The 22,960-nt window shown below is 48.8% G+C and overlaps 2 protein-coding genes across 4 annotated transcripts in view; one reads left to right on the top strand and one right to left on the bottom strand.

The window, feature by feature from the left end:
- WTIP (WT1 interacting protein) overlaps positions 1-22,960 on the bottom strand; it is a 63,352-nt gene that overhangs the window by 7,487 nt on the left and 32,905 nt on the right. The window contains exons 9-13 of one of the 3 annotated variants that reach the window (XR_011468852.1): positions 20,663-20,826; positions 19,937-20,073; positions 14,185-16,563; positions 7,797-7,859; positions 6,044-6,490 (exon numbers count right to left, since the gene is read on the bottom strand). The gene's annotated coding sequence lies outside the window, so the exon portion shown is untranslated. Of the gene's footprint in view, positions 1-6,043; positions 6,491-7,796; positions 7,860-14,184; positions 16,564-19,936; positions 20,074-20,662; positions 20,827-22,960 lie in introns of those variants that run through there. The other 2 variants (XR_011468851.1, XR_011468850.1) reach the window with 2 other exon arrangements.
- On the top strand, positions 14,473-19,120 carry LOC138996724 (speedy protein E4-like). The gene is made up of 6 exons (XM_070397867.1): positions 14,473-14,581; positions 15,089-15,364; positions 15,993-16,051; positions 16,438-16,523; positions 18,712-18,883; positions 19,052-19,120. The coding sequence occupies exons 1-6, from the start codon at positions 14,473-14,475 to the stop codon at positions 19,118-19,120; spliced, it is 771 nt and encodes a 256-aa protein (XP_070253968.1).

A 22,960-nucleotide genomic window follows, 5' to 3' on the forward strand; every position in this document is an offset into this window, starting at 1 on the left:
TTTTCTTGGGGTTTCAGTATGTAGCACCATCTCGTTTCTAGTCAATCAATCACTGGCCAGGAGGTTGAACTCAGTCCCCAGCGCCCTCTCCTCCCAGAGACTGGGCTCTAATCCCTGACCTGCACTCCCAGGGCTGGTCTTTCTGGCCTGACGGGCCCACACCCTGAGGCTCCTCCTCCGCATAAGCCCATGTGTGCTCCAAGGGGCCCCGCGTGGTGCGCACACACCCCGACCACCCAGGACATTCCTCCAAGGAACCAGGGACAAGGACCAGCCAAAGTGTTCATGATACGACACTGGGCATGGCCGGTGGTCAGGGCAGGGAAACAGGTGTGGCTGCAGGAACAGTTTAGGCCAGACCTGTGGCAGCGGAGACGGGGACGCTGAAGCAGTGAGGAGCTCAGGAGATGCACAAATTCAGGACATGGGGTGAGTCTTCTCCACACAGTGTCTGGGCAAAAGGAATATGGGAGTTCTATGTACAATGCTTGTAACTGTTCTGTAAATTGGAAGTTTTTTCAAAATAAAATACTGATTAAAAAAGAGTGCTATCAAAAACATAGGGAATGACTCAAAGGGACTCAGAAGAAGCAATTCACAGATGTGCCCACTTACACATCAAAAGGAGTAACAACTTCAACCTACCAAAGTACTTAAACGTTTAAATCCATCAGCTCATAACAGTAACAAAAGGAAGCAAATGTAAAATCCTGTTCAATATTTTGGAAATTGTCTTCTTGTATGAACCACAGAACCAAGTAAAGAGGAGATGCTTTTCTTCAGAAAAGTAGTCCAGCTCATAAGTGAAGGAGAAAGGGTAGAGAAGCACCTTACCATTCTATAGCCTGTAATGAATCATTTGGTCACGGTAACGGGTATCAATCAACAGAAGCTAATCTCACAAGACAAAGACAGGAGGATAAAACGGGCTTCCAGAAGAAAGAGGGCACATGTCATGGGCAAGAGTCTTGCCAAACACTCTGAACTGGTCCGAGTCAATTTCCAATCTAACTACCAATCTTACAAGGCCTACAAGGAATTAAAAAAAAAAAAAGTAAAGTTAAAACAGATGGCAATGCAATCCCCACAATCCATACTGTGAGAAACAGGATAAACAACCCAATTTCTTCAAAAAACAAATTGCAAAGAAATAACACAAGAGACATAAAGGGGAGTTACTATTAATAGATTTAAAACACCAATCTCCTACCTGAAACATATGGACGCTATTTGTGTCCTGACTGAAAAGAACAAACCAAACATTTAGAAAAGGGAAACTTTGAACACTGAATATTATCGAATCCTATATAACAATCCTATATAATAAAGAGGGAATATGCAAATTGACCATCACTCCAACACACAAGATGGCCGCCACAGATGGCCTGCAGGGGAGGGCAGTTGGGGGTGACCAGGCCTGCAGGGGAGGACAGTTAAGGGCAATAAGGCCAGCAGGGGAGGACAGTTAAGGGCAATCGGGCTGGCAGGGAAGCAGTTAGGCGTCAATCAGGCTGGCAGTCGAGTGGTTAGGGCAGCCGTGGGCAAACTATGGCCCGCAGGCCGGATCCGGCCCGTTTGAAATGAATAAAACTAAAAAAAAAAAAGACCGTACCCTTTTATGTAACGATGTTTACTTTGAATTTATATTAGTTCACACAAACACTCCATCCATGCTTTTGTTCCAGCCCTCCGGTCCAGTTTAAGAACCCATTGTGGCCCTCGAGTCAAAAAGTTTGCCCACCCCTGGGTTAGGGGGTGATCAGGTTGGCAGGCAGGTGAGCAGTTGGGAGCCAGCAGTCCTGGATTGTGAGAGGGATGTGTCGACTGCCCTCTAGGGGTCCCAGATTGGAGAGGGTGAAGGCTGGGCTATGGGACACACACACATACACACCATGCACAAATTTTGTGCACCAGGCCTCTAGTATTATATAAGAAAGAATGGTACTGGGGTTATCTCCACTCACTTTTTTTTTTAAATATATTTTTATTGATTTCAAAGAGGAAGGGAGAGGAAGGGAAAACATCAATGATGAGAGAATATCATTGATTGGCTGACTCCTGCATACCCTGTACGGGGGATTGAGCCCACAACCTGGGCATGTGCCCTGACTGGGAATTGAACATTGAACTCCTAGTTTAGAGGTCAACACTCAACCGCTGGGGCACATCGGGTAGGCTCCACCCACTTTTTCACAAACTCTTTATCGATCAAGGATACACACAGAAATTCTCGCAGGTAAACTTTTTTAAAAGTCAGGTAAAGGGAGAAAATAACAGTTTGGAAGAAACTCACGTCAAAGGCAGATGAATGGTCACCTTATGAAAAGAACTGGAAAAAGTCCACTGGATTTGACTATAATTAGGTCACTGCTAATCTTTACCCACAGATGCAGGAAAATGGTAAGGACAAAGCCAAGACACTGAGAAATGAAGTGGGAATGGGCAGCAAGGGCATCTTTACTAGAGAATACTTTTATCCCTGGATTAAACGGTAAACATGGAAGCATATCTACCTGCATCACAACATGCTGATGCCCAGAAAAATCATAAGCACCAAGTTTTCCCGGGGCAGGAGAACTACTTACAAAAGTGAGTTTAAGCCATAGATTACAATGATTTACTGGTTGTTATTACAGAGCTATCTATATTATGTCAGCTTTATTAAAGAAAACTTTCCAGGTCCTAGGGAATCTTTACAACCCACAGGAACAAATATGGTTTCTCTTCTTATAATCTATAAAATCACGTAATGAAAGGCATTTTCCTCATTCTATGACTGTCAAAGACATTGGTCCTATTTGCAGCTCAAAGTTGATACAAAGATTCTTGGTGCTGATCTGACACTCTAATAGCTGCATTTTACATAATGTCTTTTATCTACTTCTACGTTCCCATTTTAAAATATGGCCCAGAGGTCAGCTGGGACCTGCCCTTCCATGCCAGACGCTCACGCCTCGATCGCCGGCCAGGCCTAGGGACCGCACATGGTGCACGAACTTCATGCACCGGGCCTCTAGTCCTATCTAATAATAGCCAAACATGGTAATTGACCGTACCTTTGCTACACCTCCCATTGGCTAATCAGCGAGATATGCAAATTAACCGCCAACAAAGATGGCGGCTAATTTGCATACTGCAGGCAGGGCGGGACAGTGCCAGCTGCCCACGCGAGCTGCCATCCAGGCCCCCATGGGCGACCCAGGAGCCGCCTGTCTGCCGCCTGGGACCTTATTGGTCCTGGGCCACTGGCAGGCACCAGAAGCCCCAGAAGCCGCTAGATATGGCAGTAACTCTATCAGTAAGCACTCTCAAAGTCAGTGGCATAAATGCACCAATTAAAAGACAGATTATGGGGGAGCTGGAGGGGCTGTCGCGCGCATGCGTGCGGGTCCCGCCCCTTCCAGAGCACGTCCGCTTTCCCCGCCCCCCGTTCTTCCGCTGCCGCCTCAGAGCCTTCCCCCAAGCCCAGCCCTCTCTTTTCGAGGGGGAGGGAGCCCGTCTCGCCCATCTACTGACTAACCCCTTCACCGCAGTTTCGCCCCGCCTTCCCTGAGCTTCGGAACAAACTCCGTAGTGAGAGCTCGGCTTTCACATTCCCGCCTCCGCCTCCTCTCTCCCCTCCCAACCCTAAAGCACTTCCTGCAAACTGCCCTGTTCTCGCTCCTCTCGGCGCCACCTCCCACTTCCCACTAACTAGGTGGTGGCTCTCATGTCGGCAGGGGCCGTGGGTTCTAGTCCTGGACTCTCCCCCCTGGAAATAGTGGTCGGCCCCATTTTCAGGTTGGGGAAGTTAAGGTCCCGATATCTGACGTGCTTGATTCTAATGGCCCCTCGAGTGGTTCCCAAGTTCGAACACCCTGACGCTGGGAAGATGAGCCCTCGACCCCCTGAAATGTAAGCAGCCTTGCAGACCAAGTCTCCGATCTTTCTCTTGGAACCCTCAGTCCTTCAAGCCAAACCATACCAGCCTAGTCAGCAAAAGTCACAAAAACGTGCCCTGGCCGGTCGCTCAGTGGTTAGAGCGTCGGCCTGCGGACTGAAGTCCCGGGTTCCATTCGGGTCAGGGCATGTGCCCAGGTTGTGGGCTCCATCCCCAGTAGGGGGCGTGTAGGAGGCAGCCATCAGTGATTCTCTCGCATTATTGATGTTTCTCTCCCTCTCCTTTCTTTTAAATCAATAAAAATATTTTTTTAAGTCAAAAAAAATAAAAGACAGATTATGAGTGTGAATCAAAAACAAAACCCACTTTTTTAAAAATTAAATCTTTATTGTTCAGATTATTACAGTTGTTCCTCTTTTTCCCCCCATAGCTCCCCTCCACCCATTTCCCACCCCACCCTCTGCCCTCACCTCCCCACTGTCCTCATCCATAGGTGCACGATTTTTGTTCAGTCTCTTCCTGCATCCCCCACACCTCTTTCTTCCCCCAAGAATAGTCTGTCCACTCCCTTTCTATGCCGCTGATTCTATTATAATCACCAGTTTATTCTGATCATCAGATTATTTATTCACTTGATTTTTAGATTTGTTGATAGATGTGTATTTGTTGTTCATAGTTTGTATCTTTACCTCTTTCTTCTTCTTCCTCTTCTTAAAGAATACCTTTCAGCATTTCATATAATACTGGTTTGGTGGTGATGAACTCCTTTAGCTTTTCCTTATCTGTGAAGCTCTTTATCTGACCTTCAATTCTGAATGATAGCTTTGCTGGGTAAATTAATCTTGGTTGTAGGTTCTTGCTATTCATCACTTTGAATATTTCTTGCCACTCCCTTCTGGCCTGCAAAGTTTCTGTTGAGAAATCAGCTGACAGTCATATGGGTACTCCCTTGAAGGTAATTGAGTCTCTTTCTCTTGCTGCTTTTAAGATTCTCTCTTTGTCTTTTGCTCTTGGCATTTTAATGATGATGTGTCTTGGTGTGGTCCTCTTTGGATTCCTTTTGTTTGGGGTTCTCTGCGCTTCCTGGACTTGTAAGTCTATTTCTTTCACCAGGTAGGGGAAATTTTCTGTCATTATTTCTTCAAATAGGTTTTCAATATCTTGCTCTCTCTCTTCTTCTGGCACCCTTATAATTCGGATGTTGGTAGGCTTGAAGCTGTCCCAGAGGCTCCTTACACTATCTTCGTATTTTTGGATTCTTTTTTCATTTTGCTTTTCTGGTTGGGTGTTTTTTGCTTCTTTGTATTTCAAATCTTTGACTTGATTCTTGCAATATTCTAGTCTGCTGTTGGGAGTCTGTATAAAATTCTTTATTTCAGTCAGTGTATGCTTAATTTCTAATTGGTCCTTTATCACCAACTAGAGGGTCTCATTAGATTTCTTGAGGGTCTCATTAAGTTTATCGGCGGTTTCTAGAAAATTCTTGAAAAACCTTAAAAGTGTGGTTTTGAACTCTATATCCTGTAGTTTGCTTTCCTCCATTTGTGTCCTGTTTCTTTGTCTCCGCATTTTTTTATGCTTCGCTGTGTCGATAGAGTGGCTTTCTGTGCTAGGTGTCCTATAGGGCCCAGTGGCTCAGCCTCCCCAATTACCTGAGGTAGACACTCTTGGTGCACCCCCTTGTGGGCTTTGTGCACAGTCTTGTTGTAGTTAAGCCTTGATTATTGTAGGTATCACTGGGAGGGATTGACCTCCAGGCCAATTGGCTGTGAGAATCAGCTGTGTCTGCAGTGGGAGAACTTCTGTGCTGGAGACACCCCTCCAGGGCAAGACTTGCTTCAGTGGGGCTTTGGTGCTCACTGAGTCTGCCCCCTGAGTGTGTCCTTTATGAATCCGAGGAGCTGCACTCTGGATGGTCCCACTTTGATCAACAGGCACACTGGCTCCTGGATCTCTAAGGAGGTGCTAATCTAGCCTCTGCTTGAGGCTATCCAGCAGGAGCCAGCTGTGCCACAATGCAAGTTGCCCTGGGGCCTTGGGCCAGCTGCAGTTTGTTAGGTAATTATCAAATTGCAAAGGGCCAGGCCTTTCATATGCAAAAGCCTCCGTGGCTTGGGCAGGGTGGGGTCCCAGGAGATCAACAGGGCAGAGGGAGCAGTTATGGCTGCTCTCAGTCCTGCCCTCAGAGGCCCTGCTTCTCAGTGTCCCGGCAATCGCTGCAAGCACCCCCGAGAGAATGCTGCCCCCGAGTTCCAACCGATGCCAGACAGTCCAGTTTCTCCTGTATGAGTCTGGGTCCCCAGATACTCGCCCGGAACTGGAGCTCAGAGCTTGAGACTCCCTCCCGATTGAAAAAGACAACTGTGTCCTCAGCCGACAACCCTCTCTGCATGCGCCTCTGTACCTCTGTATTTTACTTCCGCACCACACCTCCTCTGAGTCTCGGTATGCCTTTCTCTTTCCTTCTAGTTGTAGAATTTCCACTCAGCCAGCCTTCCTGTGGTTCTGGATGATGTCCATTCCATCTTTTAGTTGTATTTTTGAAGTGGTTGTGCGAGGCAGCAATCTCTGGTGTTTACCTATACCGCCATCTTGGTTTCTCAAAACCCACTTTAAATATAAAAACACATATAGATTAAAAGTAAATGAATTAAGCTGCAGCCTGTTTTGCTCAGTGGATAGAGCACTAGCCTGTGGACTGAAGGGTCCCAGGTTTGATTCCAGTCAAGGGCATGTACCTCAGTTGCTGGCTTGGTCCCCAGTCCCTATCAGAGCATGTGCAGGAGGCAACCAATCAATGTGTCTCTCCCTTTCCCTTCACTAGCTCTAAAATTCAATGAAAAAATATCCTTGGGTGAAGATTAACAGAAACAAAGTAAATGGATTAAGTAACATTAAAGAGATTATAAGAAAAATGTATTCCAAATTTTGTTAGTTGTATAATGGTTATGTTTAAATTATTAACACCTAAAAAAATGGGTAAAGGGTACTTATAATATGCTGTAGTATTTTATAGGTTTTTTTTAACATGTATGAGATTATTTCAAATTAAAATATTAAAAAATTAAAAATTAATAAAATATTAATTAAAATGTATCTGCATTACATGAAAAATCTCCTAATTGCTTCTAGCATAATTTATTAAATTGTGCTAAAATTTACAAGCATTGAATTTAAAAATATCTTAATTCTAAATGATATAACAGAAAATATTTAATAGTGCAGTTATAAGCACTTATCTGAAAATAAAAATTTAAAGAAGTGAATTTAAAGAAGGGATTAGCCAAAGAAAATATATGCACAACCCTTGGACACAGACAACAATATGGTGATGGCCAGAGAGAAGTGGGGAGCAAGAGCTGGGTAGAGGGGGCAAAAGGGAGGAAATAGGGACATCCTATATAATAATAATAAAAGGCTAATATGCACATTGACTGAACGGCAGAATGGCCGGTTGCTATGATGTGCACTGGCCACCAGGGGGCAGACGCTCAATGCAGGAGCTGCCCCCTAGTGGTCAGTGCACTTCCATATGGGGAGTGCCACTCAGCCAAAAGCTGGCTCATGGCTGGCCAGCCCAGAGGTGGTGGCAGGAGCCTCTCCCACCTCCGTGGCAGCACTAAGAATGTCCAACTAATGGTTTAGAACTGATCCCTTGGGGACCTAAGCCTTTAGTCGGACATCCCCCGAGAGCTCCCTGGCTGCCAGAAGGAAGTCTGACTGCAAGCTTAGGCCTGATCCCCCGGGGAGTGGGCCTAAGTCAACAGGTGGACATCCCCCAAGGGGTCCTGGACTGCGAATGGGCACAGGCTGGGCTGAGGGACACACCCCCCCCCGAGTGCACAAATTTTTGTGCACCGGGCCTCTAGTCATTAAATAAACCTCCTAAAATGCATCAGGAAGTGGGAAAACTCACCTGGGATTCATGTGTTTTCTGCTGCTCCAGGAAAAGTGTAGAGATTGTTAACAGTGCGTGGACCTAAGGGAGAAGAAACAAATAATTGTAGTCATGAGGAACCTGAGTTGCTGAGGCAGGAACCTCTAGCACAGTGGTTCTCCACTTTCTGGCCCTTTAAATACAGTTCCTCATGTTGTGACCCAACCATAAAATTATTTTCGTTGCTACTTCATAACTGTAATGTTGCTACTGTTATGAATCGTAATGTAAATATCTGATATGCAGGATGGTCTTAGGCGACCCCGAGAACCGCTGCATAAGAAACACCAAAGAAACTCAATAAAATGACACCCTGTGAACACTCAGAAGGGCCTAAAAGGGTGATCGAGGAGAAACAAACTCTTAAGCATTGTTAACTCCAAAAGGATGCGAGGCAATTAGACCAGGTACTCCACTGGTGAATAAACATGGACTCCTTTTACATATAGTTGTCCATCCTATGTAATAAAAGCCTAATATGCAAAATGTCCCCTTGACCAGTTCGACCCAGAGTTAGACTGCTATGATGTACGCTGACCACCAGGGGGCGGCGCTAAACATGGCGGGCATCGGCCACACAGTGCTGGCAGCAGGCAGCAGTGAAGGTGCTGGCAGCCCCAGTGGGCCCCCACGAGAGCGGGACCACGTGGGATGGTGGAGCAGGTAAGCAGGCAGCACCAGGCCAAGCCGTGCCAAGTGGGGCCTGACCATCCCACCAATCACCCCGCAGATGGCGACCAGTGGCAGGGGGTGGGGCCGCCGCCCAGCTCCCAGCCGCTGAGGGAGCCAAGCAGGGGGCCCGGCCCAGATCAATCGTCCCACAGATGGTGACCAGTGGCCGGCAGGCCCTGATCGCCCGATCAGCGCCAGGCCCCAGGCTGGGACAGGGAACTGGGGGTGGGTGGTGGCGACCAACCTCCCGCGGCACCCAGGCAGGGGGCTGCAACCTCTCGCTGGCTACCTGGGGGCGGGGGTGACTGGATGGAGGTGCAGTGAGAATGCGGGGTGTCCACCGAGCTCACTCTCACTCCCCCTGCTACCCTTCCCTGGGACGTCAGGGCTGGCGCGCCAGGAAAGCCCCACACTCAGGTGCCAGGTGCCCGCGAAGAGCCTGCCCCACAACGGCGCAGCCTCTTCCAGGTGAGCTAGGCTGTAGGCCAGGACCGCAGGGGCCTGTCTGTGAGGCCGGCCAGGAAAGAGCGCTGCCTGACCGGCTTCCGTGTGGCACGGCTAGGCGGCCCAGAGGCTCACACTACGCCCTGGCCCGCAGAGGCCAGCCACGTTCACCACAACTCCGCGTGTGGACTCGGGCACCATGACTGAGGAAGAGGAGGGCACGTGGGGGCCCGGGGCCCAGGTGCTGCCCAGGGCCCAGAGGTCAGCTGGGACCTGCCCTTCCGTGCCAGACACTCACACTTCAATCGCCCGCCAGGCCTAGGGACTGCACCGTTGCACTAATTTCATGCACCGGGCCTCTAGTCATTAAATAAAAGGAGAAACAAACATTGTTTACACTCTTTCCATTGACAAAAAACAAAGAATCCACAGGAACCCAGAATATGAGCTCTCAAAAGTGGGATAAATGTGCATCAGAGCATAGTTTATTATCTCACTTAAACTTGGTTGCCACTGAGCTTAATCTTTTATCAAGAAAACGTAATACAATGGGCAGAACCCTTGGCCTGGGAGTCCTGTTAGCAACGCCGCCCAGAGGCCCAGAGACCTAGGACAAGCCACCGCCCTCGGGCCTCCCTTCCCGTCACCCAGGCGTCAGGGCATGGCCCTGGGGGATGGACCCTGCGCTGCAAGGGCCGCTGCAAGGGCCGGCACACACTTGGGACAGATCCAAGGCCTGGGGGACGCGGAGAGTCACACCGGGAGCCCCGGGAGGGCGAGAGGCTGAGCAAGGGCAGTTGGGGTGCGCAGGGAGGAAGGGACTCGGCTGGGGCGCCACCGCCACCTCGCCATCCCCCGGGAGACCGAGAAGCCACCCTCCCGGGGCACCCACTCCGGAGCAGCCCGCCCTGCCCTCGGCGCCCACCTGCGGACCTGCCGGAAGCGGCCCACTGCTCCCCGCAAGCACCCCCGGCCGCCGCCCGGGAGGAGCCCACCCAGCCCTGCCCACCGCGGGAAGGTCCAGAACTGGCCGAGGCCGCGCACGCACCACCTACCCCATCGGGAGTCGCTGAGCTGCCCAAGGCCCCGCCGCTGCGCCCCCCAAGGAGCCGGCCCTGCGCCTGCGAGACAAACTCATTCAGGAGAAGATCCCCGCGGCCCCTCCGGGATGGCCCTGGGGGTCCCCGCTCGCGACGCCGCCTGCACAGCCCCGCGTCCGCCCCCCCCCCCCCCCCCCGACCACGGCACCCTCGCCCAACGGACGCCGGAGCCCGGGCACCGCGGGCAGCACCGGCCTGGGCACGCACCTCTCGCGCCAGCAACGGCAGCGGCAGTGCGCGGGCGCCAAGGAGCCCACATGACACGCGCAGGGCCACGCGGGGCCCTGCCAGGGGTCCACCCCTCAAGTTAGGGACCTCCCCACGGTCTCTCCTCCGCCGGCCCGGGAGGAGGCGCTGAGCTCAGAGCACTGGCCGCCTGGACCCGCCCGGGTTTCCCACTCACCCACCGGCGCTGCTCTTAGGGACCAAGGAAAGGTGTCGCCTGTGTGATTGCCACGGGCAATCCTGGTCCTTTCTTTGCTCTGGGACTTTTCCTGTTAGAACCGAGGTTACACCGCAGCCAGGCGAGGAAAGGGAGGGGCGTATCATGTCCACTTACCTGAAATACTGGGCATTTCACTGAAACACTAGGAACCGGCAAATGCCCAGCCATGTCATGAAATAGCATTACCCATGTCCATATGGCTTCTCCAAGGATAGAAAAGATCATAGAAACAAAGTCTTCTACATTACACAACTAATGCATAAAAACTGTAAAAGCAATCATCAGAAAATACAACCGAAAAACAAAAGCAGAGCTCACCTCTCAAGGAGCATTGTTTACATTGGGTAAAAGTGTCACTTTTTTAAAAAACGGGATCTTGCCCAGCCGGTTTGGCTCAGTGGAGAGAGCCTGGGCCTGCGGAATGAGGGATACCGGGTTTGATGTCCCTCAAGGGCACATTCTCGGTTTCGGGCTTGATCCCCAGTAGGGGGCGTGCAGGAGGCAGCCAATCAATGATTCTCATCATTGATGCTTCTCTCTCCCTCCCTCTCCCTTCCTCTATGAAATCTATACACACACACACACACACACACACACATATATATATATATATATATATATATATATATATATATATGAATGATTAAATGGGATCTTAAGGACTATGATTAACACTTCTTGGCAGTGAAATAATACAACCGTGTTTTTGGCCAATTGTTTCTTAAAAGCTGGGGGGGGGGGGGGGGGGTTAAAAATAAAATCTCCTGCCAACCCAGAAAAATCATCTCCACAACTGTAGAAATAAAGAAAACAGTTGTGTTTATTGTTGAATAACCATTAAACCATGGTAAGGCTCATGGCAAGCAAACCAAGGAGGTTTCAAAAACAAACGAACCTTATCTTTTCAAATAGCTCAGCAGGTCCAATCATTACAGAGGTGTTCTCAAGGTCATGGTTACTCATCTCGTGTAAAAGGCAGTACCATTTGCTATACATTCTTTCACAGTCCATTGTAAATTCACCTGGTAGTCTGGGTAGCCATCCATGTTAGTTAATTGCCTTTATCCCAAGGAAAAAGGAAAGCACTCATATCTCCATGAAAAGTGGGTAGTTCAAAGGGTCAAAAGCAAGTCTCAGGGCCAAGAGGTGGGAATAAGCCACGTATCCATCAGCAGATGGATGGATAAGCAAAATGCGACCCTTATAATGAATTCTAGTGGCCCACTGCATGAAATTCGTGTGCAAGGGGGGATGGTCCCTCAGCCCAGCCTGCACCCTCTTTAATCCGGGACCCCCTGTGGGATCGGGCCTAAACTGGCAGTCGGATATCCCTCTCGCAATCTGGGACTGTTGGCTCCTAACCACTCACCTGCCTGTCTGATAGCCCGTAACTGCCTCTGCCTGCCTGCCTGATCACCCCTAACTGCCCTCCCCTGACAGCCTGATCTCGCCCCCAACTGCCCTCCCCCTGATGGCCTGATCGCCCCTAACTGCCTCTGCCTCGGCCCCCACCACCATGGCTTTGTCCGGAAGGAAGTCAGACGTCCGGAAGATGGCCAGTTGACCCGGTCTAATTAGCATATTACCCTTTTATTAGTATAGATAGATTATATTGGATAGGATTGCTTAAAGTGGGGGGGGGGGGGAGCCTTTTTCAGCAGGAGGAGATGCTCTTGGCAGACAAAAATACATAATCCCTATATCTGGACTGATAGCCAGCCATATGCACTATACTGCCAAACCGGTCATTAAAAAATTGAACTGCTTTCTAACACCAAACAGCTGTTGCCCTTAAAACCCCTCCTCAGCCCCCACCTTAGGTTCTGCCTTCACAGTTCACCCAGATAAGGTTCTGATTGGTTGGTTTCTATGCCAGTCAGCATCAGAAGCTCCACCTCCTAGGCAGCCATTGGCACCTCACAATTCACACAGATTTGGTTCTGATTGGTCGGTTTCTATGCCAGTCAGCGTCTCCGAGCCTATCTCCGAGCCTGATCAGAAAGGTGGGGCTGATGAGCAGCCCCCGTGGAGGCCCTGAGAGAAAGAGAGGCACAGCTGCTGGACAGGCCCCGAGAGAAAGAGAGAGGCAAGGGCTGATGAACAGCTGCCATGGAGGTTAGGGCTCAGACCCTGCCTCTCTCCGGGCCTGATCCGCAGCCCCCTCGACAGTCAGTGCCGGGTCACCAGCACCGGCGACCCAGCACTGACTGCAGGACTGACTTCCAGTCGGTCAAGCTTTTGGTCGTTTTGGACGTTACAGACCCTGGGTTTTTATATATTAGGATTATTCATCCTTAAAAAGGAAGGCAATCCTGACACATACTACAACATGGATGAACCCTGAGGACATTATGCTGACTGAATGAGCCAGAAATAATGGACAAATACTGTCTGATCCCACTTATATGAGGGGCCTAGACTGGTCAACCTCATAAGGAGAGAAAGGTGAATGGTGGCTGCCAGGGACTGGGGAGAGACAGGGGGAGTCAGTACTTAATGGCTGCAGAGTCTCAGTTTGGGAAGATGAAGAAGTTGTGGAGATGGATGATGGTGATTGTAGCACAACCATGTGAATGTGCTCAATGCCACTGAATTCAACTCTAAATGTGGTTAAAATGTTAAATTGTGTCATGTTATTTTACCACAAAAAGGAAGGAAGGGAGAGAGGGAAGGAGGGAGGAGATCTCTCCACGTAGTCTCTGTGCATGGCACATTTCATCCACAGGATGCTGAGAGGTAGTAAAGTGCCTGGGTCAAGGATGATACACAGGCTGGAAACATGTAGACTAGAGTTTCATTGGAATTGAGGGGCAGGCTTTGGGAAATCCAGAGACTCCCTGAAAGTGGAGACACCACCTGAGTGTGTGAGCACATGTGTAGTTTTCTAGGATTTTAGGTTCTCACAGTCTCTTGGACTAAAAGATGCCTGAGGCTGGAAGATGTATGTCCTCCAGTACAGAATCCTGAACATTGTGTCTGTAACCATCGAGCTTTGGCAAATGGAGTGTTTTAAGTAACTATTTAATACGAGGAGTCAATGTAGCTGGGATCTTGTTTACACACGTATCTCATTCTTGTAAGGTCTGAGCACTTCTGCTTCCCCTAAATGTCCTTGTGAGCTCCCTCTCTCATCAGACCAAGCTCTGAAATAGGAGTGGGAAAGGAGAGCCCAGCCTATTTCAAGTTCAGAATGGAGAGAACACAGCATCTCCTGGAGAGGGGTAAAGAGTGATGCTGATACGTGGAATCTAATTAACAAAATAAACTGATGAACAGAGTGGATCCAGAGACAAGGAAGCATGGAACAGAGTGTGGAATCTTGGAGGGAAGGTGGGGGAAGGTGGGTGGAGAGGAGGTAATCAACCAAAGACCTTCAGTGGTTCTCAACCTTCCTAATGCCGTGACCCTTTAATATAGTTCCTCATGTTGTGGTGACCCCCAACCATAAAATTATTTTCGTTGCTACTTCATAACTGTAATTTTGCTACTGTTATGAATCCTAATGTAAATATCTGATATGCTATATGTGTTTTCCGATGGTCGCGACCCACAGGTTGAGAACCGCTGCAGATGGACATAGACAGTGGGGTGGTGAGGCCTGGGGTGGGGTGCGTGGGGGCGGGGATGGAGGGAATCGATGGGGGGATAGGGGGGACATATATAATACTTTCAACAATAAAGATTTTTTTAAGAGAATTATGCTGACATTTGAGGAGAGTGTTGGAGGCTGGACAGAGGCTGTTGGGTCAGTGGCAGGAGGTATGGTTGACCCCTGATTCCCAGGAGCAGTGCACACATGGCAGTTCATGGGTTTGGATCCTTCAAGCTGCTTGCCAGGTTGGAATGACTAATGACATCAGAGGCTTCCGACCTTCCTGATTGGAAGGACCAAATTCCGTGGTGCTTGGCAACGGAGGTGGGCAACAGCATCTTCTCCAAGAATTTGAAAAGACTGGAGTGTAGGTGTCCTGAAAGGGAAGATTTGGGAGAAATCATGGCCAGTTGTGAACCAAGTTTCCAGGGTGAGAACCAGAGAACACAACCTAACCGCTCAGGGTGCCCCCGAGAGGTGAGAGTGGTTGAAGTCGTGCCAGGACCATCAGGTGAGGAAACTGGGGGCAGAAGGGATTTGAGAGGGTTACCATTGAGGAAGGGGGACCTGAGTAGTGTGTGTGAATGAGAGATTCAGAAAGCCAGGGATTGGAGGAGATCACAGGAGCTGGGGACAAGGAAATCCCCACGAAAGGAAAGCCTGGGAAGGAGGCTAGGAGATGAGATCCAAGGATGAGAGAAGGGAAGGGAGGTAATAGTGGAGGGTTCCTGTCTTTTCCCTCCAACGGGAGAAATTATCACCAACAAGGAAGGGTTTTGAGGGCAAAGACAGAGAACAACAGCAAGATGACTGGGGGACAGGTGGGCATCACCAAAGGAGTGAGATGGAAAGATGGCTGGGGGGACGGCCAGTAGACTATGAGACTGGAGACAATGGAGGGGTTTGCTTTGGGGGCCGGGAGTACATGAGGTGGACTGGGTATGCAGTTTGTTTTCTGTGACCAGTAGCTGAATTCCAGAGGCAAATGCTGTGTGTTGTAGCTGGTTTTTTTACTCAGGCCCCTGCGCAGAGGGCAGCGCCCTGCCTCGATCTGCTCGATCTGCTCGATCTGCTCGATCTGCTCGATCTGCTCGATCTGCTCGATCTGCTCGATCTGCTCGCCCGAAAAGGAAGAGGGAGTGGCCCACAGAGGAGGGGACAGAGGAGGAGCCTGCCCCTGGGGCTCAGGACCTCTGGGTCGTGGAGACCCTGTGCGGGCTCAAGATGAAGCTCAAGAGGCAGCGGGTGTCTTCAGTGCAACCTGAGCACCATCAGGCCTTCACCAGGCTGCTCGGTAGGAAGGGACCCTGCAGAGCACCCTCCAATCCTACGCTTTAAAAAGGACCTTCCAATAAGTACTCCTTCCCAATAGAAAAGAATTCCCTGCCAGTTAGCGAGCTCCCTTTCCTAGGAGGGCTCCATGTCAATCACTCATGGCGGAGGGTGGGGGGGGCACTCAGAGATAATGGAGGACTAGGCTACACTTCAAATGGGGCTGCACTTGGGGTCAGGCAGCTCAGTTTCAACTGCACCCTCTGCGACTTCTCAGCTCTGACTGGCCTTCTGATTCTAAACACCTTCACCTGTGTAAGAGGGCACATAATAAGGCCACCTTCCCACCCTGAAGGGACTGTCCACTCACGATGGCCATGGCATCGGATTATTTCAGCTCTGAATCTTGTAGATAGGTGACTGACACCCTACCTGTCACTCAGTCACCCCAGACTGGGGGATAAGGCTCAGGGGTCACCACTGCTTCCTTATCCCAGGAACTATCTCCTCTGTCCCTCTTCCTACTGGCCTCGGCCTTGGCCACAATCCTGAAACTTCCCCCGGAGGGCCATGGTTCTGCACTTGGCCCTGGAATGCTCCCATGGCAACCCTGTTGCTGTCCTCAAGCTAACATATGCCCTCTTTCACAGAGGATCCTGTCATTAAAAGATTCCTGGCCTGGGACACAAATCTGAGGCTCTCTGACAAGGTAAGAAGTACTCCTGCTCTGCCGTCTATCCTGGGGCAGGGGAGAGCTTTCCGAGCCCACAGTTCTCTCTCCAGCCTGATGCCTTGTCACCCCTTCCCTTCGGGGACCGAGGAGTTTCCTGCAGTGTGGACGGGCAGCCCTGCCTCAGCCCTGGCTCCTCTGGGATCTTGCCCCTGTGGTTTTGGCCACATCAAGTGCCCTCTTCTCTCTGCCTTTGGGGACACCCCTTTGCTCCAGCCTGTCAAAGACCCTCCTGGAGCTGGCTATCCTGAGCACAGGCCCTGAAACCTCAGCGCTTGCCACTGGGAGCATCAGCCAGTCACTCATCCCACTGTTCCTCCTCTTTCACAACGGGAGTCCTTTTATGTTTGTTCTCTTTCCATCAGTATCTCCTGTCCATGGTGATAGCTTATTTCAGCCGTGCGGGTCTCTTCTCCTGGCAGTACCGACGCATTCATTTCTTCCTGGCCCTGTGAGTATCTTGCTTATTCCCATCAGTCAGTATTCATACCCTGGGGAGGAGGAGGGAGACGAGTTGTATCTCTGACCTTTCATCTATTTTTTTTTTAATTTTTGTTAATTACCACCCAGGGATATTTTTTCCATTGATTTTTTTAGAGAGAATGGAAGGGAGGGGGAGAAAGAGAGAGAGAGAAACATCAATGTGAGAGAGACACACCCATTGGTTGCCTCTCACAGGAGCCTCGACCAGAGCAGGGAATTGAGCCTGCAACCGAGGTAGGTGCCCTTGACCAGAATGGTCTCTGAGACCCTTTAGCTGATGCTCTAACCACAGAGTTAACCAGCTAAGGCCCTTTCATCTATTTTTATAACCTATTTGTACTGTTCCGTCTAGTTATAAAAATGATAGAATTGTAGTATAGGGTTTTTTATACTCTTCTTTGTAAAAGCCAACAACCCTAGTGTCAATTAAAAGATTGAACAAAATAAAAGAAAACACAAAAGCCTCATAAAGAATTGATACCACTTCACTTTACCCCCAACAAATAGGCTTGGGACTAGCCATTTCTAACTCTCTGTCTCTCTCTCTCTTTCTCTCTCCCTCCCCCCCCCCCCCCCAAACCATGCCAAATGTAATGGACTTAGTCCTCAATGCAGGCCTTCATTAAACAACCCTGGCTGATGTGCGACTGAGTTGGTAGGAGTGTTGTCCCCTAAACCGAAAAGTTGAGGGTTCGATTTCCAGTCAGGGCACATATGCAGGTTGCAGGTTCAATCCCAGCCCCAACTGGGGTGCATGCAGGAGGCAGTGGATCAGAGTTTCTCTCTCTCTCTTTCTCTCTCTGTGTCCCTCCCTCCCTTCCCCTCTCTCTAAAAATCAATGAAAATATTCTCAGATGATAATTAAGAAAAAAAGTATTAAACAACACAGATCTATTGTAAAATGCTACCCAGGGGTGTTTTTTACAAATCTTCCTGAATATCCTTCCAAAACACAGGTTTAAACACTTCACCAACTACCACAAGAATTTCATTTGCTAATTTCCTTTTAAATCAAGGCCAAAGTTTTCAGCTTGAATTCAGCTGTCTCAGGGTCTCCATCAATACCACCCTGATATCCCATTGTTTGTTTCACTGCTCTTCTAAACACCTTTTCCTGTTTTCTTACTATTGCTTTCTGTCTAGGTATTATTTACACATATGTATCTGAAAAAAAGGTGTATTCTTATACTGATTCAAACAAAAAATATTCAGATAACTTCTCTGACCCCCTAATTTCTACATGCCAGTGGTTGGTTATTCAAACTGTATTATAATGTGATATCTTGGATTACAATAACTTCTCTTCTCCCCCTTTCTCCTTCCCCAATCCCATTCAACTAGATACCTGTTAGGACAGCTCTTGTCAAAATATCAATGGCTTCTTAAAACACTCCACAGGGGTTTTTTTATTTTGCAAATGTTCAAGTTATATTGAACATTTAATCAGTTTTCCACTTGACTATGAGAAAAAGCATTCATTCATTCATTCATTCTGTGCAACCTTATAAAGCCCATTCATGGCCAGGGAATGTGAGGATGGGAAGAGAATTTAAAGTGCTGTTGAGCCCTAGCTGGTTTAGCTCAGTGGATGGAGAGCCTGCAGACCATAAGGGTCCCAGGTTTGATTCTGATCAATGGCATATGCCTGGTTGTAGGCTGGATCCCCTGTGAGGGGCATGCAGGAGGCAGCCAATCAATGATTCTCTCTCATCATTGATGTTTCTATCTCTCTCTCCCTCTTCCTTCCTCTCTAAAATCAATAAAAATGTATATATTTTTTTTAATAAGTGCTGTTGAGTTACTGGGCCTGTTAGTCATTTGGTAGGAAAGCAATGAAGACCGAAATAGACCGCGTGGTCCCTGCCCTCAGCAGCTGTATGGGCACTGACACTATAGGGACACAGGTGTGTGCACACACAACAGGTTGAAAGGAAGGGGCCCCGCTTCCCCGCTGAATTTTATCTTCATCATCAAGGTCTGAGAGGTGCCCTTCAGGTCCCGCTCAGCTTCCTGATGCCTGGGTGGCACCAGAGACACTGGATGGGGCTCCCGAGGTCCTGCGTGAGGAGGATCCAGCCTGAGTGCTTTCTGGGAAGCTGAGCACAGGCAGGCGCTTCCTCCCTGCTCCTGACTGGCAACCTCATGTCCTTCCTCAGCTACCTGGCCCTGGACATGGAAGAGAATTACCACGCCCCTAAACAGGCCATCTTGTCCTTCCTCTATGGGGAGAACAACTGCTCCCAGCGCCCCTTGTTCCACAAACTGCGATTCCAGTTCTTCCGTTCCATGGGCTGGAGGGCGATGGTCACGCGGGAAGAATGCGAAGAGGTAGGTGGGCTGTGGGATTAGGGGGAGGGGACCACATTGGAGAGACAGGGGACCTTGGGGGATTGGTTTGGGGATTTGGGGATGACTAAGAATTGAAGGCTGGACCAGGGACGGGATGGGGTCCACCTGGAGAGTCATCATCTTCTCAGGGGCTGTTTGTCCTTCCAGATCCAGGCTTTTGATCCAGAGCTCTGGGTCTGGAAGCGAGATCGCGCCCTCCTTTCCGAGACCACCTAAGGTAGGGCTGAAGGAAGGCGGTCGGAGTCCTCACAGGTACAGATGAAAGGATTGTTGTCTCTAAGAAATCCCAGGAATCCAATGGCTGGACCCATGCTCATCGTCCCCCTCCTCATCACCTCTCCACACACTGACGTGGACCCGCCAGGCACACAGCCAGGCACTGACTCAGCTCCCAGCCACAAGCTGACACACAGGCACCTCAGTGGGATGTGTGGGGGCCAGACCTCAAGATTTGGTGGGATCATTTTAAACAGAGCAACTAGGTCCAAGCAATCAATTTGTTGAAATGTTGAGTTTCTTGAAAACTGAGCAAGTTTCCAATTTTTTCCATATATTGTGACTTCCTGTTGTTCATTCACTTGGGCCTTTCTCCCTCAGGAATGCCAACTACAGGGACGTTCTGCACTGAAGTCAATGTCTAACAATAGGGTATCAGATGGAACAGTCTCTAAATCCAAAGATAAACAGATAAATCCCCACTAGCTCTGTCTTCATCCACGTTTACATGCAAACAAGTGGCCCATGGCCAGATCACCCTGTGTCCTTCACTTCCCCTGGCTCACAATCTCTCCCCTTGGACCATTACACGTCTCCCCTCAAGTTTATGGTCAAGGAAGTTTGTCAGAATGAGCGAAGGTCGAGAAATACTGGTCCCACATGGCTTGCCCTGATCGACACATGGGAGTTACAGATTGTGGCAGAGGGCTGAGTTTTGGTTAAAATCTTGTGACCTCGCTACTTAGTCCGTTCTGGCTGCTATAACAAAACACCACAGACTGGGTGGCTGATCAACAACAGACATTTGCTTCTCACCATTCTGGAGGCTGGAAGGCTGCGATCAAGTGCTGGCACGGTGGGGTTCTGGTGAGACCGTCTTCTGTGCTGCAGACGGCCAACATGTCGCCATGTCCTTACACAGTGGAAGGAGCGAGGCATCTCTGGAGCCTTCTCTAAGGGCAGACAATAAGCTCATTCTTAGGGCCCCACCCAATGGCCTAACCACCTCCCAAAGGCCTCCACCTCCTAATACCATCACCTCAGGGGTAGTGAATTTGGGGGACACAAACACTCACACCATAGCACTAGCCTCGTTCAGACTCGGTATGATAGTTAAACATCCGGATCCAGGGTTAGGAGCAGGGATGGGGCGCCTGGTCTCGTGGTCTGTGATGTGGACATGTCAGTGATGTTTGCAGTGTGGCTGGAAGTTAGATGTGAAGGAGCACAAAAGGACCAAGGTGTGAGTGAGCTAGAGCAGCTCTCTCCCTAGGTGTGCTGCCCCCGAACAGACAGTCACCTAGAGTCCTGGCTATAAACAGGTCACTGGGTACACTAAGGAATGTTGGGACTCAAGGTCATTGAAGTCCAAGCATCACACTTGGAAACAGTGGTTCAGGAGTGGGGTTGAGAAGGGAGGACTGGAGATAAAATGGGGCCTACAGCTTAGCCAAACTCTGTTAGAATTGCCTGAGATTTTAATAATCTTTACATGTGGAGAGCTGCCTGTTTGGAATGTGACATCCTGTCTCTTCCTCTTACCTCTAGATCGCTGAGCCCAGAGCAGACTCCAGTTTTCAGCAGGAAGTCAATCCAGATGCTCAGGACAGACAGGAGGAAGGGAAACATCATCCAGAGGAGCCCAGAACGACCTCCAGCAGGCTCCAAAGCTATGTCTGTCTGTTCCCAGGAGCACGTCTAGGAGTCTGTAGGAGGACAATACGGAGCTAGGGTTTTTCAGATTCCATCCCTTCCTAAGGCTCCATCCCAAATTCCACATTGTTTAATTCAAATCTCCCGAGGCAGAAGCTGGAGGTCCCACATTTTCTACACCTGGTTGTAGCCTTCCAGAGCCATCTGAAGGTGGCGTTTGGGGTCTCAGACCAGGAGGGAAATACTTTAAAGTATAAAATTAGAGCCCTAAGTTTGTGATAGCTGAATGCATGCCATGCATTTTGTGAGTTTGCAGAGAAAATGTTGCCCATAGGGTTATTATATTTATTCTCATATTTAATATTTAGTGAGGTAGCTATGCAATAGTCGTAGTTTTGAAGACACCCTGTTCCTACAATGTTTTTAATTAGTATTATAGCTGGTATACATGTCAATATAATTTTGTCTACATTTTCAAGCAAGGATTTTGTATTTTAATCTATTATATTTATATAATATCAATTATCTTATAGCTAGGTGGGTAGTTCTCCCATATTCTTTATTTTTTTTGGTCTTTATTAGTGAATTGTGAGAATTCAGGTGTAATTTTTTACCTTGCCTGGATGACATGCGTGTGTGTTAATTTAGATCATTAAAGAGCACAGGGCAATGCATCTCTTGAGGAAATACAATAAAGATGAATTCTCACCTTCAGGATGTGTGTGGTCCTGTCAGTTTAACTAGCCTGCTCACTGTCAAGTGATAATCTAGCTTTATGACTTTGTGATTATTCAACCAAATTTCTTAACTCTGAGAAATGATCCTGAATTGTTTTCCACGTATTAGAAAAAAAACAATACAAGTTGAGGCAGATCCTAAGTTAGAGTCTGAGAGCGGGAAAGAGGGGGACGATAAAGAGGTAGAAAAATGGGAAGAGCAGAGAGAAGGAAGAAAGCACCCCGGGTACCCAGGCAGTAACCTGAAATTCACAGTCAAGGACATGGATTCCCCAGGCACAAGAGAACACACACAGTGTTCGCTACTTTACCCCTAATGGGAGTCCTTTTCACAGCCTCCAATAACAGTTTCAGGTGGTAGAAGGAACAGTTTCAGGTAGTACAGTGTGTGGCGAAGTAAAAACCATGGAAAAGAAATTAGGGTCCTGGGGAAATTTCTGGGAAGAGCTCAGGCTATTAAGGAAGATGGGCCTGGAGAAAGAGGAGCTACTAACGTGAACCGTGGATTGTGGAGGAAAGCGTCCTGGGAGATGGGATCCTCAGAGAATGCTGTGACTTAAACTTAAGTTAGAGCCATCACTGCAGTTAAGAAGACAGATTAACTGCCTGAGCACTAGCCAACACTTTATGAGCTTACCATCTGCCAGGGAGGCTGCTAATCACTTTCCAAGTGTTCTCTCATTCAACACAGCAGGACTATTAGGGAAGTAATCTAAAATCATTCCTTTCCAGATGAGGAAACTAAGTAGGCTAGTAGGATTAAGAAAGCTTCCCAAGCTCTCATGGTACAAAATTGGTAGAAGTGGCTCTGAACCCAGGGTGATGTACCCACAGCCAGTATCCAGGATTCCCTGCTTACAAAAGACTGATTCCTCAGAGCAAATCCCTCACAACTTGATGAGCACAGAATCAGGTTGTCTGAGTGCTAAAAAAAAAATGCCATTTATCATTGCCCAAACTCCTTTCAAAAAATATGGTGTAATCATATGTTAATTCAACACAATATTCTAGCTAAGTGTACGGCAAAGGGATATGTGTTGTGATTGCGATTTTGTTGGGAGAAAGTCTTATAAAACCTGCATTAAAGAAAAATGACAGACAGACAGATACAGTGTCTATAGCCCTCTTTGTGGTACCTCTGTGGCTCCCTAGAAGACAATGGAATACTTATAAAGACACACTGAGCCCCCCAGGCCCCATGGCATTGGATAGCTGTACCAGGAAGAGGATTTATGTCCTTTATGTCCTAGAATATTCACCAAGCTCCACACTGATGAGACAGCCGTGGACACCAGATCAGTGATGAGTGGATCCCTGGGTCTCTGGAGTCCTCTGGGCCTCCCTGCACTGTAGCCATGTACCTATCGTTGCATTTATCAGCATCTTCCTTTTATTTGAATCATTTCTACATTAGTCCCTTACCTACTATACTGAGCCCCCGTGGATTGAA

The sequence above is a fragment of the Myotis yumanensis genome, unplaced genomic scaffold (genome assembly GCF_028538775.1).
Source record: "Myotis yumanensis isolate MYYU_CA2020_CCGP unplaced genomic scaffold, mMyoYum1.0.hap1 SCAF_18, whole genome shotgun sequence".
NCBI lineage: Eukaryota > Metazoa > Chordata > Mammalia > Chiroptera > Vespertilionidae > Myotis > Myotis yumanensis.

Excerpts from the sequence above, each read along its gene's own strand:
- LOC138996724 (XM_070397867.1), top strand. The coding sequence starts at position 14,473 with ATGGCCAGTTGTGAACCAAGTTTCCAGGGTGAGAACCAGAGAACACAA. Across the intron at positions 14,582-15,088 it reads AGTCGTGCCAGGACCATCAG|GCCCCTGCGCAGAGGGCAGC; the intron begins GTGAGGAAACTG and ends TTTTTTACTCAG. Across the intron at positions 16,524-18,711 it reads ATTCATTTCTTCCTGGCCCT|CTACCTGGCCCTGGACATGG; the intron begins GTGAGTATCTTG and ends GTCCTTCCTCAG.